This window comes from Malaclemys terrapin, chromosome 1, assembly GCF_027887155.1.
Source record: "Malaclemys terrapin pileata isolate rMalTer1 chromosome 1, rMalTer1.hap1, whole genome shotgun sequence".
Taxonomy (NCBI): Eukaryota; Metazoa; Chordata; order Testudines; family Emydidae; genus Malaclemys; species Malaclemys terrapin.
The window spans coordinates 157620577-157636407 of NC_071505.1; the positions used below are offsets into that span (position 1 = coordinate 157620577).

Consider the following 15831-nt stretch of genomic DNA (forward strand, 5'->3'; position numbering starts at 1 on the left):
GATAGGAAAAGGTCTGTGTGGAATGGAAGAAATTTGAGATTGTAATGAGTAAAGCATGTTGGAATTGTAATGAGGTACATTTGAGAGCCAGAGCAAGTAAATGTATTTTGTTTTCTCGTATGATATATGCATAGCACTGTGCAATTATATTTTCTGGCAAGAATGACTGTTTGAAATTTTGCTATAGAAAGTGCAAAAAACATTGAATATTTTACACAGCAAAATCATTTCTCTACAAATAAATAGCATAAAGGCAAAGAATCAAATGTCTAGCAAGCTCACGCTTTGTGGAAGACAGTCAGTCACTTGCTATGACCCTTAAAGATGCAGATTCTCCGAAGGAATGAAGATAATCTAGTTTTTGTTTTATTTTTCCACATTAATGAGTAAAGGGAATTCCTATTCTTTAAATGTAAAGAGTAGGTAAATACAATGTGTTTAGAAGTAAAATTACTGAATGCCATTATTTATAGAGACCTGGATAATGGATCCTTTTGTTTTTATGGGTGCCCTTTAGATTGTACCTACTACAACTCAATATTGAAGTGCCCATTTCTAAGTAGTATTGAGATTTGTTAATTGCTTTCTATAAATAACCAGATGAGTTAATTACCATTGGAATAAGTTTTTTTTCTGCTATCTAATGTTAATGGATTTAAGGCTAAATTGTGGCCAGGCCAACGATGGCTGGAAAAGTGAGTGGGGTGGGCACAGGGAGCCAGGCTCACCACCAGTGAAAGTGGTAGCTGTAATTTTGATAGTAGGGGATAGAGAGAGAGGTGAATTGTTTGTGCTGTTGGCAGTGTTAATGACCTATAAAGGAGTATGTTTTACCCGCAGGAAGGTCCCAAGTCTTCATAGCTGTACAGTGAAGAGCACTGGGGTTCACTGCCTGGGTCTCTTCTCATTTATGCTGGTATAACTACTGACTTCAGTGGAGTTACTTCTGGTTTGGTTCAGTGTGTGAGAAGAATCTGGCCTCATTGTGCCTTTCAAAGACATAATATTATACCTCTTCTGTACAGGTCAGGCTTTGATGATCTGTCATGCAGCCCATAGCACCTCATTCGTAATGGAATTATTTGCTTTGTATTGAAACGAAAAAGTGAAACTACATATCTGAATCTGGCCCAGGATTTCACCGTGTTCCTATACAAAGGAAAAACAGCCCAAACATCATTGGAGGTCCCTGTGAAGCTGCACTTGCTGTCTGCGGTAATGGAGAGAAACTGCAAGCAGTGTTGTAAGATGATTTTATGTTTTTAATCATCTCATTTCAAAACCAGAAAGCAATATTTTTTTATAGTAATGGTGCTTTTTTTTTTTTTAATCAGGAGATTGGCATATTGGAAATCTGTTACAGGGTAGATGATGCTGTAAACACTCTTGTCTGGGAGATTGAAATTGCACTGAAATATTCAATCATCAATTTGCTTGATGCAGAAAGCAAACTTGTCTAAACTTTAGTAGGAAGTAAGAGATGAGAAACTCCTTGTTGCTATGTTTGTCTTCATTTTGTATTATTAGGCCAAACCTGGGCTCTTTACTGTAGGCCATATCACACTGCTGATGGCATGGAATGGACTTTACAGAAGAGTGGCCATATTGGGTCAAAGCAAAGGTCCATCTAGCCCAGTATCCTGTCTTCCAACAGTGGCCAATGCCAGGTGCCCTAGGGGGAATGAACAGAACAGGTAATCATCAAGTGATCCATCCCCTGTCTCCCATTCCCAGCTTCTGGCAAACAGAGGCTAGGGTCAGCATCCTTGCCCATCCTGGTGAATAACCATTGATGGACCTATCCTCCATGAATTTATAGTTCTTTTTTGAACCCTGTTCAAAACTTTCGTTTTTACTGAGTGTGACAAAGTTCCTCCTATCTTGGTGGGTCCTGCGCTTATTGGTGGATTTTCTTGCCTCAGAGATTCACCATGTGGGTTGGGGAACAGCCCAGAGACCTTCCCCTCTGGAAGAACCCACAGTCCAGGTCAATTGGGAGGTTTGGGGGGAACCCGGGCCTGCCCTCTACTCCGGGTTCCAGCCCAGGGCCCTGTGGACTGCAGCTGTCTATAGTGCCTCCTGTAACAGCTGCATGACAGCTACAACTCCCTGGGCTACTTCCCCATGGCCTCCTCCAAACACCTTCCTTAGTCTCACCACAGGACCTTCCTCCTGGTGTCTGATAACGCTTGCGCTCCTCAGTCCTCCAGCAGCACTAGCACTCCCACTCAGCTCCTTGCGCCTCTTGCTCCCAGCTCTTCACACTTGCACCACAAACTGAAGTGAGTTCCTTTTAAAACCCAGGTGCCCTGATTAGCGTGCCTTAATTGATTCTAGCAGCTTCTTCTTAATTGGCTCCAGGTGTCCTAATTAGCCTGCCTGCCTTAACTGGTTCTAGCAGGTTCCTGATTACTCTAATGCAGCTCCTGCTGTGGTCACTCAGGGAACAGAAAACTACTCATCCAGTGACCAGTATATTTGCCCTCTACCAGACTCCTGTACCCCACTGGTCTGGGTCTGTCACATGAGTCTTTACCTAACCAAACTCCCATTAATATTAATGGGAGGAATTAGCCTGAATTAGGGTATATGAATTTGCTTGGGTGAAGACCCCTTCTAGTGTTTGGTCTATAATAATAAATCAGTCTTTATGATAATAAATCCTGCAGTCTTTACTGGTCAACCTCTTGTTGAAGTCAATGAGTTTTGCCTGTTTAAGAAATGAGGAAGGCAAGATTTGGTTCTCTATGCTTACTGTGAATCAGTAAGGGCCAGATTCTGCCTATCTCTTATGTGGGTGCACAGTGCTGGATGACTCACATCAGGGCCAGCAAGAGGAGCACAGGGACTGCTTCTTCCCAATTCCTTTGGAGGTGCACAATGTGCTGATGGAGAATAGGACAATGGCTTCCCTCCACACTGACCAATGGAGCTGGCTGGCTGTGCAGGGGTGGAGGAATCTGTACCTCACAAAGGGGCATGGCAGCGTGCACACAGTCTCTGCCTTGGGGAGGGTACTTCTTGATGTTCCTTCTGGAGCATTTTGGCTAGGCACCACTCCGTACTATGGACTGTACCTACATGGCATAACTGAGTCCTTGCTATTTAAGGAGCAGTGTGATTGCTTATTTCTGCTATTGTCATTAAACACTGGTGGTATCAGAATGGTCATGAGCAGGATGTAAGTGCATAACCTCAGCACAGCACATGCCATCACTGCACTGAGGAGATGACTGCTGGAAAAAAATAATGCAAAGTGTGTAGGCTTGTAAACCTACACAATACACTTTGATGTTTAGCGTGGTATCCTAAATGCAGTAATGGCAGAAGCAAGGCTTTGCTCTGTTTTAAAAAAATCAACCAACCAAAAAACAACCCACCTCCCAGGAAAACCCCACCTCACTCAAACATTCCCTGTAGTGCCAAGAACTGTAGGTTACCATTTCCTTACCCAATGAGTAATAATAGTGTATAGGTATGGACTGTTCCAAGAAAAACCAAAGCAGGGAGAAACCACAAGGTGCTTTTTAAAAAAAGTAGAATTCCAGAACTACAGAAGTAGATGTTATGAAGCAGGTTCAGTTTCTAGCAGCTTGATCTTTGCCTTTGTGCGCAGTTGGCTTTGTGTGCATTGATGTCCTGTTGGTAATTATAGTTCTGATGACACTCCGTATTCATGATGACACTCCATATCACAGTTTCATCGCAACATGAAATGTTGCTTTTTTTAAATGAGTTTAACCCAGAATTGAAAAGGCTAGACATTTCTCACAATGGGACATGGATAACCTTGCAGATTAGCTACTGATCCTATCTCAGTGCTTGTCTCTCACTCTTTCTCTCTTTTTAGGCAGACAAGGGTTTCCCTCAACAAGCTGACGACAGAATAATTTTTCCAGGTTGATTGCTCGCTCCACATGGACCTCTTGAGATGTTTGTACAGAAGAAAAATGGAGATCAAAAGCCAGGGAAATAAAAAAAAAAAGAGAGAGAGATTCACGATTGAAAAAGGTACCATAAAGAACCTGCTCAGGTTTCAGTCTGGTGATGAACAGACTTGTTAAGAATTCTAAGACCTGTCAAATTTTCCCATCTGAAATCCAGGCATATTTTTTAAAGATTTTTCATAATGAGTGTCTCTTTTCCCCCATCTGAAGGGTCGGAGTATTTTCTGAAAAAGTTCTGCAGGGCAGAGAAGTCAAACACTTATTCACATGCAGCAGTACAGGATAGATGGAGTACAGTTGACTTCACAGCTACAGGGGATTTGGTAAGTGCCCATCATGTAAGCCACCTAAAACTTTCTAGAATATTGACATTTTGTTTTTTTTTAACAAAAGACTGCATTCTTTGATGTTTGTTTATCGTTTTATCACCTGTTAGGCAAGGCTGACCTCATTGGGAACTCTAGCAATGGAGGAGAGGGCATTACATTAGGGGCTGACTGTGAAAAAGGGGAAACAAATGTAAACATTTGCCAGTGTCAGTCTGAAAAGAAACATTAATTTTTCAACTTAGATTTTATTTGATGAGATCCAGTCCAGACCCACATTGTTATCTTGATGTGAGAAGGGCATCAAGGGTCCTCTCAGCAATTCCCTTTCAACCTTGAGGTTACCACTGCAAGTCAAACATAGTCAAACCCTCTCAAAATGATTCCATCAAGGAAACAATCTTATCTGACTTGCAGTGTCAGTCTGCCAGTTCCCACACTCCTTGCATTGACATAGACAAACCAGCTTTGATAGGCGAGATTTCTTATCAGGGTCCCATTGCAATTGAACAACATCAGTTCATTGATCGGAAGTGACATCTTGAATTACAAAGATGACTGGATATACTAATTGTACTAGCGTTGTTTCTTAAAATAATAATAATGACAATATATTCTTGACCAAGAAATAGCTGGAATTTGAAATAGACTCTCTGTTAAGCTGATTAACAGATACAGGTCAAGCTGACATGGTTATTGTAAATGTTTATATGCATGGTGAGATGTACTGTTATCCTAGTCTGAGGACAACAAAAGATTGTCTAGAGGCCAAGCTTTTTGACTTTTGTGTTCTCTTGATCAAAGAATATTTTATCAGTGCATGACATACTTTATTGTTTTCATTCAATTAGATCTTAAGCAGTATCCTTCCTCTCATTCTAGAGGTTGATTTGAATGTGTCTTCAAACCTTGTTATGAATCCAGGCTGTTTATGAAAGGGACTCAAAACAAGGTGAAAGAAATGTCTGTAAATAAATTATTTTTCCATTTCAACATGGAACCCATTTCTTTTTCTTTTTTAAATAAAAGCCTGGCAATATTGTGTATGTACTCTGACTGAAAAGGTTTTAGGAAACTTATGGTATTATGTGCTTTCTCAAAATGAAATACTGGAAGCAAAAACTGCGTAACCTGTAGGGATTAGATAAAGCTGTAGTGTATTGCAGCAAAAATTTTCAAGTAATTTCTTAAAACCAGGAGAGCTAAAGTGATTCTGATAGAATAAACTATTGCTAGTTTGGTGCGGGGAAGTCTTGTTTTAATGGTGACGTGGCTGCAGTATCATCTATTTGCTAGTGATATTAAACAGTTATTTACTAAAGAGTTATATTTATATGGCTCTCTCCAAAAGTGTAAAAGGAGTCACATTCATTTAGAGATTTATTTACCTGTGTGACTGGATGACAGGCATAAAGATATGGAGCATTTAACTGCTAGATCACTGGTTTGAATCCAGCCCAGGGTTAGAAGCAACTATAGGTCATTAGCATCTGATGCCTTTTTGGTGGCCTCTGTAAAATGATTTGATAGTCCTTGTAAATTTCCAGGAGGACTGATGCCAACGTCATGATCAGTAGTCTAAGAAGACAGTCAGTTGACTTGAACATGCATTGACAACGATCTACTTCTTACCCCAACCCTTGTTCAGCACAGGACTGAGAAATGTTTTGGGGCCTGCATGGGGAATTCTGAACAACTACGGACTGGGCTGTGCACAGAGGACTTGAGTCATTTTGTCTGCAATCTGGCCCCTTTTGCAAATAATTTACTCACAGCTGAAAAGATCTTGGGCTGATTCTGATCTTATATTGGTGTAAATTAGGAACAACTCCAATGAAGTCAATAGAGTAAAACCAATGTAAACTGGCATGAGAGAAATCTGAATCAGACCTTTTATCCCTCTCAGTAGTGAATATATTTTAAAAAGTAAGAAACACTGTTTATTTTACAAACGTTCTGCTATTATTTCACACATTACAAATTCTTCTGGAATACACAATCTATAGTTAGAGCTCGTGAAAACTGTAGACTGTATTGGGCAGTCATTTAAAAAAAATGATCAGCTTCATGCACTTTATGAATTAACAGCATATTTGTTATATAGTATATTTATTACATGTGCTGCCTGATCCCCTAGTCCCTAGGCAGGTGAAACTCCCACTGAGCTCAGCTGGAGTTCTACCCATCTAAGGATTGCAAGATGAGGAGCCAGGGATTCATACACTATTATTGATCTTAAAACAAACCTTTGCTGATTCCAACAGGAGTTCTTCATAGGTTTATGGGCATTACATGGCTTTATTATCCACTCAGCATCCACATCTTGTTGGCAACAATGTGACGAAGGTCAGCCTGAGATGCATAATTCAGATACATATCTAGATTTTGAACATCTTCCCATTCAATGGTGCTTAGAGCTGGTATTTTGGTTCGACTTGTTAAAGAGACCATTTGTACTTAAAACTACATCTGGGTTTGGATTTTAGTTGCCCACACAGAATTCAGGTCTGGGGTTGAAATCTTCTCTAACCTACTCCCAAGCCCAAACTTCAGTTTGGTTTGGCCTCCTCTTGAAATGTGACAGTTTTGTATGTTTTTAGAACTTATATTTAGTATGGTTTGAATATATTTGTAACATGATGTCCATTTCTCTGCACTGTCTGTGCTCGGCTAGCTTGATTGTCACTTCAGGGTTTTTTTTTCTCTTGGTTGGTTGGCCTCTCAGAGTTGGTAAGACAACTCCCACCTGTTTATGCTCTCTGTATGTGTGTATATATATCTCCTCATTATATGTTCCATTCTATATGCATCCGAAGAAGTGGGCTGTAGTCCACGAAAGCTTATGCTCTAATAAATTTGTTAGTCTCTAAGGTGCCACAAGTACTCCTGTTCTTCTCACTCTTGTGTTTTCCCTGCTTGAAAATAAAAAAGTCATCGGACAGAGATTGGCAAATAAATCAGAATATTGCAAAGTTTTGCTTTAGTTTGCTTTACTCCAATGTGTTATTTTCAAAGGGCCAGATCCTGATGTCACTCAGGCTTTCATCCTGCAAACACAAAGTGTTTGATGGTTCAGGGTCTTAGTAGTTATCTCTTTATTCAGGCAAAGCATCCATCTGATTTCAGTGGGGGTTGATTAAGGGCTCAGGATTTTGGCTGAAGGTGAATTACAAAGATGAGTTGAGAATGAAATTGTCAGATTTATGTGTTGACTCATACTAAGAACTGCAAGTATACAAGGATGATGCTTGGATCAAATATTTGATGTCCAATGCAAGTATTATGCCTCACTATGGACACTCCTGCATATTCTATGCATGATCTTTGTTGCATCATTTGTATGTTCTTCTTGCCCTATTGTCAATATAATAGGATGACCCAATAACTGAGGGTTGGTAGGGGTGTCAGAGAGAAATGAAGCTAGCAAAGAAGCAGATCTTAATTTACCTTTTAAAAAATGAATATCTCTTTTTCCCTTTTGTAAAATCCCCCGGCACATGAATGCATTGATCTTCAACATAACTGATTCCCTTACTCCCATTTAAACATTATTTAACAACAAATTAAACCTTAATTATGTGCTGAGTGCCCTGAAAAGGTTGACTAGTGGGCACGTTCAGCACATATTTATGGTCTTAACTCGGTTTCCAGTTTAGCATTGCAATTCGCCGTTTGGGGATTGCTGATCTGCAGAATTTCTCTCTGCACTTCTGTGGGATTTTTTTGTTTTGCTTGATTTCAGAATTAGAACTTAATGGTATGGTGAGAAATCTAAATCTGAAAAGGAAAATAATTCTTTGCTTCAGAGTCCATGGATTGTTCTCCCAGAATGATTGTTCTGTCCACTTTTAAACCTTATAGTTGAAGCACATATTACAGCTTCTTCATTTCTCAGGTGGAAGTATGACCTAGCTTCCCTAAGAAGCTATCTAAAAATATATGCTTTTAATTATTGATATGCCTATATTTAAAAAAAAGGCAATTTTAAAGACCAGAATCCTGTTGTATCTGTTTCAGAAGACCCAGGGATTCAATGCATTGATGAGAAACAAGGGAAGACTTAGTATTAAAGACACAGGCAGGATGATGATAGTGTCTGATCATTTAGTTAAAGTGGGATATGTTACAATAGAGAGTTGGCCTGGTAACAGGAGGAAGTTGGCCCATATTTAAAATGGCTACTGCCATCCATGTGGTGCTGCCCATTTTAATTGGTATTTGTATTTATTTTTCCACTCATATTCACTGGAATATGAATACTGGCAAAATGACCATGTAGACATATGGAGTGCATAGGACTGGAAGAATTGTTCCATAATTACAACTCAAGATATTTCACCGCATCCATCACTGATACAGACTGGAGGTTTGAAATCAGATACAGTATTTTCTTGAATAAAAGTGGTGATTTCTGTATGCTGTGATTTGTAGAGTCATATTATACATTGTTCAATAGCATTCAGACAGCTAGTAGGCATGTGTGAAAATGCTTGCAAACTTCAAATGTTTTGTAATTTTTATCATGGATTTTTCATGTCAGAAAATTTCCGTTGGAAAAGTTTTCTTCATTATTAATTCCTTTAAAAAAAACATGTTTGAGTCATCCAATGAGGGAGCATAAACAGTATCATGTGAGTTTGCTGATCTGTCATACACTGTGAATAATGATAGATTTCTCTCATAAATTATTTGGTGAATACTTAAAAATAATAAATATATTCATGGAAATCAGGATTGGCTCAGAAATGAATTGTGATCAAAATATAGGGCTAAATTAGTAACGAATGTTGTTTATAATGAAAATCCAGCCGGCCCTACCAAAGAATCATGTCAGATCTTGATTTCAAGATGGAAGGATGCGAACAGAAGAAAATAAGTATGATAGACATAGAGCTTATTTGTCTGCTGTAGAAAATCAGAGAGAGGAGCTCTAGCTGGATAATCCACAGACAATTACTTTGCCATAAACGTCAAGTTATAGATTGATTGAAACAAAATGTTTTTGTATTCAAAATACATTTAATTCTGGACATTTGTGAAGATTTTCTGGCATGGCAAAACTTGGGAAAGCAGGGTCAAGGTTCCAAAAAATGGTGATAATGATGTTACTGGGAGGTTGTTGTCACCATGATCTATTTCTTTATGATGCAAAGTGTAGAACAGTCAGAACTGCCTCTGTGCTGTGCATATAAAGAACCAACTTGATTCAGTAAAGATCACTGCTAGCTGTTTCTATGTTGTGAAAATTTATTGTTTCATTAAATAGGGCCTTTAATTTGTAGGACCATTTACATTTTGAATTGATTATTGTTTAAAAGAACGGAATAAACTGCAGTTAACAAAATGACTTAATTAACCTGGCTTGATGGAGCTTTTTAAATCTCTGGCTGTCCCTTTGTCCGTGTCCTTTCTATTAATGCTTGAGATATTAATCAAGTGAACGTCTGTTGGTGTTAATGGAAGTCTTGTACACAAATTTCACCTCTGTCCCTAAATCCATAGGGAAAATAGAGCCTTTCAAAGCAGAAAATACCATACTTAATATGAGGGAGAGGGTAGGGGGAAAATCATTTAGAAGTAAAATTATTAAACTGTTTAGGAAAATATTTTGGTGTGTTTGGGCCACATCGTCCGTTTTCTTCACAAAGCCAAAGCATTACAGTGTTTTTTATAAACAGAACACTTCAAATCATTAAAGATTATTTGAGAAAACCCTCAGCAGAGACACCAATGGGAAAGGAGGACTTGGAAAAATAAATGAGAACTCAATGTGTGTCAGTCGAAATTGGATCAGGTTTTTCAGCTAAGGATTTCATAGCCATTAAGGATCATATTTCCCTTATGGCATATGTCAGCATCTTTAAAGTCATAAAACTTCAAACTGTCTTTTTGACAACTGACTATATTTCTTTCCTAGGCTAAGCAGCATTTTCAGGAATGTGCTGTGTGTGTTTTTCTTTTTCAAAATAGGCTCAAAGGACTTCACATAGTAGGGTTAAAAAAATAGCAAAATGATGTATACTATGATTAGATGCTCATTTTTTTCTTGTTTAAATAGAAAAAAAATATTTTCTGTACCTTGAATCTAAATACTGAAACTAGACTTAATGCCCACAAAAAAAAAAAAAAAAAAAAAAAAAAATCAGTCGTGACTTGATTACAGTGTATAAATATCTTCACAACGAGAAAATACAGGATACTAAAGGGCTTTTTAATCTAGCAGAAAGAGGCATTATGAGATCTAATGACTGGAAATTAGTCAGACAAATTAGAAATAAGGCACATGTTTTTAATGGTGGTGGTGATTAACCACTGGAACAAACTACCAAGGAAAAGTGATGGATTCTCTATCTCTTGAAGTCTTTTTAGAAGATATGCTTTAGTCAAACACACATTACTGGGCTTAAAACAGGAGTAACTGGATGAAATTCTATGGCCTCTGTAATTCAGGAGGTCAGACTAATGATCTAATTGTTGCTTCTGGCCTTAAAATCTATGAATCCGTATCTATATAACAGTCAGCAAATAGACCAGGTAAAATGATGAGGTTGATAATTATAATAGTCTGGCCATATGAGGTTATATAGGTATATAATTTTACATGGACTGTTTGGTGCTGGGGTTGATCCATTCACCAGCTGGGTAGTCACTAGCACTTTTGTACTGGAGTATTGCAATGAGTACTGTGTGTTTTAATAGGCAGTGGAAATGTGATGGGGAGAGTTGGCCGTATGTGTGCTTGCACCGTGGGAGGCTAGCCCCAGAGATGAAAGTAAGCCAGTACGGGCTGGACCGGCTTCCCTGGTGGTGATTTAAAGGGCCCAGGGCTCCAGCCGCTGCGGGGAGCCCCGGGCCCTTTAAATCACTGCTGGAGCCCTGCCGCCCCCGGGTTGCGGCGGCAGGGCTCCCGTGGTGATTTAAAGGGCCCAGAGCTCCATGGTGGCTGGAGCCCCGGGCCCTTTAATTTGCCCCTGAGCCCCGGGGCTCTCAGCCACCTCTGCAGCTGGTAGCTCCGGGGTGATTTAAAGGCTCTGGGGCTCCCGGCCACAGCCAGAGCCTCAGAGCCTTTAAATATTGAAAGGCCCCTCCTCTTCTGGTTGAGGCCCTGCCCCCGCTCAGGACTCCAGCGTACTGGTAAATCCTTTAAGTTACTTTCACCCCTGGCTAGCCTGGACTAGTGGTCCCACCAAACACAGTTGTTAATCCAAAATATGGTGTACTAAATTTGAGCCAATGGTTGCTGAGGCTGTTCTAATTCTGTTTTTGCACAGGTTTTTAATACTGCACTCATCACTTGTGTTATCTGCCATAAGATCTACTCCGTCTCATGTAGAATATCAATATTTCCTTAGGTGTGGAATAAGCAGCATAACTACTGAAGATGCAACTGTTTATATGTCTCAGCTTATACAAGTTAGGAATACATGCTACTTTTTATACCTCCTTGGAGAAGAAATCCTACATCTCAGTGGAAAATAACCAAAGTCCCACCTTTAAATTGTTGTTTTAAAAATAAGATGGGTAACATGAAGCTATTGATATTTTTTATCTAATTTTTTAAAAAACGTAAGTTGAACAAAAAAGTAGTCAGGCCCCCAAATCAGATTGCCTGGGCACGAATATGAAATGAAGGATCCACTAGATTATATTACACCCATAACAATCTGAGTATGTCTATCTCTAACATGCTAGTCAGAAATATACAGTAGAATCCTGCCAATGCCTGTTCCTGCCCCTATGAAATCTGTTGGAGTTGTCATTGACTTTAACAGGAGCAAGCTGAGTCCTAGAGATTATGGTATAGAATGTCTGATTACTGTCTTTTTGATTTGATATGCTTCACTTCAAGGCTCTCTAATTCTGCCTTTATACTGCAGATAAGACAGCAGTTCCCAGGCCAAATCTTGAGGTTCTTCTTCAGTATTTACTCAGGGCCCAATTGTACTCTCCTTATGCATCTGTGGAAGGGACAATCCATGCACGAATCTCACCTCCACTAAATGGAAAGGGTGTGGGCTGCCTCTGCCCACCCATACCTCCATCTTGTCCTGCGCTCCTTAAAAGATGACTCATGAGTGCGGGGTTCCATGAAAATCTCAGAGATGCATGCTACCCCTTAGCTCCTCACACTGGTTTTCAAAGGGTTGGTAGGGGTGGGAAGATGGGGAGCAATTGAGCTCTCTTCCCTTAGGGTATGTCTACGCTACGAAATTAGGTCGATTTTAATATAAGTCGATTTTTTAGAAATCGAGTTGATACAGTCGATTGTGTGTGTCCCCACTTAAGACCATTAAGTCGGCGGAGTGCGTCCACAGTACTTACATGGAAGTCCAGTGAGTAAGAGTAACTAAAAAGTGAGTAGGCTCGTTAGATTCTGGACTACTCAAGAGGTTACTGGAGAAGTGCTGCAAAAAATATTGTTTATTTGGGTCCATTTCTTTCTTCTGTTTTGCTCCTCTCCTGCTAAGACACATAAAACATCAGCAGCTGAGGTTGGGTTAAATATTTAAAAATTTAGAATTGACAGTAAAATCTGTTTTCCATTGAAACTGGAAAGGTTCCTGTTATTCAGTGTTTTCCTTAGCTGCTTTTCAGATCAGAGATTTTGATAGTAAGAAAACAAGTGTAGCAGCTAGAGAGGTAAAGCCAGATGGGTGTAAATCCAGAGATCACAATGTAACTGGATCAGAATCTGGCCCATATACAGCAGAACAATAATTGCAACTTTGTCCAGCCTGTACTGTGAAAGCAAAGGCGCCGGGATCTTTTACTGCAGGAGAGATGTCATTTTCCTGAATGAAAAATATGGTTCTTACAAAATAAAAATACAAATTGTAGGGGAAAGAGCATTTCCAGCAGTGGGAAACAGAGGGCAAGGAGGAGAAAGTGTGAGAGTGCAAGTAAAGGTTTCTGCAGCAACCCATTTAGCCATTTTCTTTCATAGCTTTTTCAACTCTTCTTGTCAACATTCACTGACAATAGAATCTAATGAATGAAATAAGAAGGCCAAAATGTGCTCTCATTAACAATGCTTGAAATAAAGTGGGATCAAACTTTTGTGACCCAGCTAATTTGACCCAGAAGCTGCACAATTGCTGTAAGACCAAGCGTCTTTTGTATGGACCAATCAAAAATCTAGTTTGATTATAAAGTACCACATCTAATAAGAACCTACTGTGTACAGTATTCCATTTTTTACTCCTTGGTTGTTCAAGCAAAGTTGCACAGAAATTAATGGGTCAAATTTCTCCCGATTATACTCACGTAGCTCCCTTGACTGTGCTGGGATTGCAAAAGTATAAACAAGAGCAGAATTTGGTTCAAGATTGTATATGGTCCAGTTGCTTAAATTTTGCTTGGAGGGGAGGAGGAGTTTTTGTATACAGGGAATGTACCATATGAGGCACTCTCTGCATGAGCCTTTTAAAAACTCATGTTTTGTTGGCTCTGTGGGGCCCATCCAAAACCCAATGGAATTCATGGGAGCTTTTCCATTAATGTCAGTGCACTTTGGATCAAACCTTGTGCAGGCAGTAAAGCTCCATTGGTACTTTTGCGAGAGTAATGGGTTTAACCTAATGTCACTGGCTAGAACTTTCCCTCACCCTACAGTTGTCAACTCTTCTGCACTATGGCTGCCGTTCGCCATGCTTTTCAGTCATGTTGTATTTATACAGCTTGTGAAGGACTTTGAGATTATTTGGGATGAAAGACTGATGATAGTAATCTGAGTAATGTATCAATAGTACTAGCATTACAGAAACCCAAACTTCATAATTTACCACCAGCATCTACTGTCTGGAAACATAAGGAGTATCTTAAGAGCTATATTAGGGTGCAGAGTTCTTTCCTAAAATGAAAATGTTCCATTTCTTTTAAATTCTGCAAGTTCTAGATCTTTTGTCAAACATTGTTGACATTTTGGTAAAGCAAACATTCTTCCTGAGTGGCTATAGAATCATTAAATCTTTGCATTAAGTCTCTTTAATGCAATAAACAGATGCATGCAATAACTTCATAATGTCTTGCTAGGTTTTGCAATGGAACGAACATGGTTACTGCTCCTCCTGACAATTCAGGTGCTTTCGGTGACTGCACAGTTCAATGGATATAACTGTGAGGCCAATCTACATAGCAGGTTTCCTGGTAAGTGTTAATGGGATTTTTAGAATGGGCTCTTTATTATGATTTCCAGTGGTGATTATTTTTAAGTACAAAGCTTTAATCTGTAAGAAGTCTAGAAACAGACCTTCACATTAAGGAATGTTAACTGTCTAAGTGACAATGAAATTCCTCTGGAGTTGCATGTTATGCGAATATTAATGGGGAAAAGGCCAAATTCAGTTCTGGTACAGGCAGGTGTAATTACATTGACATCACTGGGGTTTAACCCATTTATGCCCTTATATTGTATCCAGAAAGTTCACCAGAGTTAATGTTGCTAGAATGATTGCTCCCAAATTTAAAAGGATTGGCCACTTGGTATAAAACTGGGTGCAGCTAACTTCTTAGACATTTTAAACTAGAATTTTTTTACTTTTTACAATTTTTACTCTGGTAGCATAATATGGTCATTTAGTGCCCCCTTACGACAATACATTTAAAAAAAAAATCTAATATTGAGGAAGCGTAAATTAGGGCTGGCACAGAGTTTTGCTATTGACTTCAGGATCCATTCCACCTATCTGTCTCCTTTCTGGTGTAGGGGGGTGGAAAAGAGGGTATGACTGGCAAAGACAGGGACATGGCAAGGCCAGACGTAATGTAACTTATAAGTATCATTCATGTCAAGAACAAATCATGTCAAACCAACCAGATAGCTTTCTTTGACAAGGTAACAAGCTCTGTAGATAGGGGGGAAGTGGTAGACGTGGTATATCTTGACTTTAGTAATGCTTTTGATACTGTCTCGCATGACCTTCTCATAAACAAACTAGGGAAATACAACCTAGATGGAGCTACTATAAAGTGGGTGCATAACTGGTTGGAAAATCATTCCCAGAGAGTAGTTATCAGTGGTTCACAGTCATGTTGGAAGGGCATAACAAGTGGGGTCCCACAGGGATGGGTTCTGGGTCCAGTTCCGTTCAATATCTTCATCAATGATTTAGATGATGGCATAGAGCAGGGTTTAGCAACCTTTCAGAAGTTGTGTGCTGGGTCTTCATTTATTCACTCTAATTTAAGGTTTTGTGTGCCAGTAATACATTTTAACATTTTTAGAAGGTCTCTTTCTACAAGTCTATAATATATATCTAAGCTATTGTTGTATGTAAAGTAAATAAGGTTTTTAAAATGTTTAAAGAAGCTTCATTTAAAATTAAATTAAAATGCAGAGCCCCCCGACCGGTGGCCAGGAACTTGGCAGTGTGAGTGCCACTGAAAATCAGTTCACGTGCCGCCTTTGGCACGCATGCCATAGGCCTACCCCGGCATAGAGAGTACACTTATATAGTTTGTGGATGATACCAAGCTGGGAGGGGTCACAAGTGCTTTGGAGGATAGGATTAAATTTCAAAATGATCTGGACAAACTGGAGAAATGATCTGAAGTAAACA

General features: G+C 39.3%; 1 protein-coding gene across 1 annotated transcript in view; it reads left to right on the forward strand.

Annotated features, from left to right (window-relative positions):
- The first annotated feature begins 14301 nt into the window (after positions 1 to 14301).
- The window catches only part of ZPLD1 (zona pellucida like domain containing 1), a 32751-nt gene continuing 31221 nt past the window's right edge, over positions 14302 to 15831 (forward strand). Inside the window, exon 1 of the mRNA XM_054016412.1 lies at positions 14302 to 14419. Coding sequence (XP_053872387.1) covers positions 14314 to 14419 — 106 coding nt within the window. The 5' untranslated portion in view covers positions 14302 to 14313. The remainder of the gene's footprint in view (positions 14420 to 15831) is intronic.